Source organism: Cebus imitator, unplaced genomic scaffold (assembly GCF_001604975.1).
Source record: "Cebus imitator isolate Cc_AM_T3 unplaced genomic scaffold, Cebus_imitator-1.0 Scaffold753, whole genome shotgun sequence".
In the NCBI taxonomy this organism is placed as follows: domain Eukaryota; kingdom Metazoa; phylum Chordata; class Mammalia; order Primates; family Cebidae; genus Cebus; species Cebus imitator.
In genome coordinates this window covers 193204-197154 of record NW_016108068.1, presented here as the reverse complement: position 1 = coordinate 197154, position 3951 = coordinate 193204, and the positions used below count along the sequence as shown (strand labels likewise).

The window sequence follows — 3951 nt, the reverse complement described above, 5'->3', positions numbered from 1 at the left end:
TAAATAAACACCCAAACGCTCAACAAATTTCAAGTGAGATAAACTCAAAGAAACACACATAAACTTACATGTTAATTTAGTCATTTAAAACAAAAACAAAGAGACTCTTGAAAGTGGTGAAAGAAATGACTAGTTATGTAAAAACAAGCCTCAAAAATAATCAATAATTTTTTTATCTGAAAACTTGGAGACCACAAAGCAGTAGACTAGCACATTTCAAGTGTTGTAAAAAAAAAACTTTCAAACAGGAAACTTATGTGCAAAGAAATTGTCCATTAAAAGTGAGGTAGAAATCATGATATTCCCAGATGAAATCTGGGCCCTTTTTCTAGTAGATGAACCTTTAAGAAATGCTTTATTGAGTTCTTTAGGATGAAATGAATGGACGCTAAATAGCAGGACAAATAAATAAAAATTAAAATTTAGACAAATAAATAAACAATTATAAAAGATAAAAAAAATTAACAATGTGTAGCTCCAAAATCTGTTCTACACGTAATTTGTAACACTAATATATTTAGTAAAAAGTTATCACTAAAACTTTATATGTGTTTTTGACATACCATAATTACAGATATAATTTTGAGAACTGAATAAGTAAAATAACGGGGGCCAACATATAGAGAAGTGTGTGTTTTCATGTTGTTGCAGGTAAGCTAGTATAACTTTAAAAATGTTATAACTTTAGAATGTTCAATATAATTGTCATGGCAACGACAAAAGAGAGTAATAGGCAGGCAGAAAGCTTTGTGCACTATGTAAGAGCAGAAGCTGTGGATTTAGCTAATCTTACCTGAAGCTACCTAGCCAGCTATCTTGGCATCATAAGACCAAGTCCAAGCTGTCCCACCAAAGAGTAAGTGTGAAGAGGGTAAGGCTCTTTGACTGCTTCTTCACACAACTCTTACTACACCAGTGGTCATGAAGAAGAAGAGGCTCATTTATACCTAGCACCTGGTGAAGCACTGGAGGCAGAAAGATGTGGCTATGAAGAGACCCAACTGAGAAAAGGCTGGCACAGCAGTTGCCCATATATGTCCCTTTCCTCATGGCTTCCAAGGAGTTTGAGGTTGAAGCTATTATTGACAAAAGACAAAACAGAAAAGGGAAGACTGAATATTTTGTTTCGTGGAAAGGTTATGACAAGAAGGATGACACTTGGGAACCAGAGCAGAACCTCACAAGCTGTGGAGAACGTATTTGTGACTTTAACAGACTACAGATTGAAAAACAGAAAAAATGGACATGGACCAGAACAAGTAGAACTTCTTCAATTAATGTCAGGAAACAAACTTCGAGAACTTCCATGTTTAGCTTTTCTAAGAACTCTCCTAAAATGCATTGATTGGAAAATACCACAAATTCAAAAACAATCAGTTATTTGCTGCTGGACAGAACATTAGAAAAAACACAGCTTCACTTTTCAGTGACCAAAAAAATTTGGAGCAGAAAAATTCAACTATCAAGACACTTGTACCTCACAGCCCACTTAATAGCCAGAACACAGTTAGGTCCTTTCTGGAACCGAGAAACTAGATCCTGTTTCACCAGTTCAGGAGGACAAGGTGGTGTTGAAGGTGGCAGCAGAGAAACCCATCAGAATTTCATCAGATCCTGACACAGAAGAGGTTGGAATAGAAAACAGGACCCAGACACAACCACCAATGTCTCAGGCGTCTGATTCAGTTACTGCTTCCATGTCCACAGAGTCAGAAAACAAAGAAGGTATAGTGGTATTAATGGACCCTTCAACAGGAAATGGAACAACAAACATGCATGCATCTGTTCCAAGAGTGAGAGTTGGAAAAAGAGGGATTATTGATGATAGAAAAGACCAGCTTTTTATCAAGAGGATGTATTTCACCATAAGGTTAAAAGAAAGTCCCAACAGATACAGAGACATTGTAGTGAAGAAAGACAACGGATTTGCCTAGGTATTGCTGTCTATCATATTAACAGAGAAGAATGCACTAAATACAGAAGTAATTAAAGAAATCATAAATGCCCTGGAAAGAGCTGCTGTGGATGACAGCAAACTTGTGTTGTTCAGTGCAGCTGGCAGTGTCTTTTGCTGTGGTCTTGATTTTGGGTACATTGTGAAGCATTTAAGAAATGACAGAAATAGAATGAGCACTGAAATTGTGGAAACCATTAAGAACCTTGTGAACACTTTATTTTAAAAACTTATTGTTGTATCAGTCAATGGCCCAGCCATTGGACTAGGTGCATCCATACTACCTCTTTGTGACTTGGTTTGTGCTAATGAAAAGGCTTGGTTTCAAACCCTGTATACTACCTTTGGACAGAGTCCAGATGGCTGTGCTACTCTCACATTTCCAAGGATCATGTTTCAAACATCTGCCAATGAAATGTGGATTGGTGAGCGAAAGCTGACAGCATGGGAGGCATGTGCCAAAGGCCTGGTCTCTCAGGTGTTCTTGACTGCAACTTTCACCCAAGAGGTTATGATTCAAATCAAGAGGCTTGCTTCCTGTAATCCTGTTATTCTGGAGGAGTGTAAGACCCTTGTTTGCTGTAATACTAAGATGGAGTTGTAACAGGCCAATGAGAGAGAGTGTGAAATGCTGCAGAAAATCTGGAGCTCAGCAGATGGGATAGAATCCATGTTAAAGTATGTTCAAACAAAAATTGATGAGTAAAAGCCAGTCTGTCTGCTTAGGACACAGGAACTGAGCCTAGCAGAATATATAATTAGCTGAAGATGCCCTAATTCATCTTCATAGCCCAAAATAATTTCAATAATAGCTAACGCTTGTAGGGAGAATTGAAAACATCTAAGTTCTTTATTTAATATTAACAAGAAATTGTTAAACTCTGTAAATTTAAAATAAACAATAAAACAAATTACTTGCTCAAATATCCTTATTTTATGCACACAAAAGCCCAAATTTAAAAGCAGACTAGTGAACACTAAATTTTTCTTTCAAGCTCTAATTTTTATCTATGACTACTATAAATAAGGTAAGAATGGTGCTCTGTTAGATTTAAGTAACAGAAAAAATTGTGATAATTTTTTTTTCTTATTTTTACATCGTAGAATGCAGTCAATTGACATAGGGGTCAGCCTCTGCTTCCCTACCCCAGATAACATCTGAAACAGTGCCTTTGACTTTATAGTGGCAAAAATACCTCAGAGACACAAAATTCTAAATTAAAAAGAATTACATATGTTTCAGAATAACAATTTCCAACATATATTTCACTAATGACTATTCTTCCAAACTAAACATATGGTTAGAATTTATGCTGAGATAATAATTAATTTTTATTCATGTCTAGTTGTTACCCAGTTAACATAATCTCATGTCATCTGGGCTGGAGTGCAGTGGCAATCTTAACTCACTGCAACTTCTGCCTCCCAGATTTAGCAATTCTTCTCCTTCAGCCTCCTGAGTAGCTAGGATAATAGGGCCTACCACTACTCCCAGCTAAATTTTTGTTTTTTTTAGTAGAGAGAGGGTTTCATTATATTGGCCAGGCTTACCTTGAACTCCTGACCTTGTGATTTGCTTGCCTTGGCCTCCCTAAGTGCTGGGATTATAGGCATGAGCTGCCACACCTGGAATGGACACATTTTTAAAGGCAGTAACTTCTTTCCAACAAAAAAAAGACACCGAAACTGTATCTGAAATTTAAAATTATTAGTTTTTGCTTTTATCTGCACATAATTTTCTAGAACATGCTGCATGATAGGCTATCCAGAAGCTCTCTAAATCCTTCCTAATGGGTTTTATGGAGGCTCCATTACATAGGCACGAGTAAATAATTCACTGGCCACTGATAACGTACTTTTGTCACAGTGTATCTACAGTGTTGATTCACCAGCCAAAAATCTCTATGGATAATGTCACAGTTGCCTAAGTTTCTGTTGAGCCTGCTAGGCTAATTTTGCCCACCCATCTTCTAACCTGCACTAAGCTGAAACTCAGT

At 36.8% G+C, this 3951-nt stretch overlaps 1 protein-coding gene across 1 annotated transcript; it reads left to right on the top strand.

The window, feature by feature from the left end:
* Positions 1-1048: 1048 nt before the first annotated feature.
* On the top strand, positions 1049-2938 carry LOC108296921 (testis-specific chromodomain protein Y 2-like). Its single transcript, XM_037735213.1, is given in 3 exon segments — positions 1049-1259; positions 1552-1725; positions 1960-2938. Coding segments are annotated over 3 exon segments (1086 nt in total). The 3' UTR covers positions 2661-2938.
* Positions 2939-3951: the final 1013 nt, after the last annotated feature.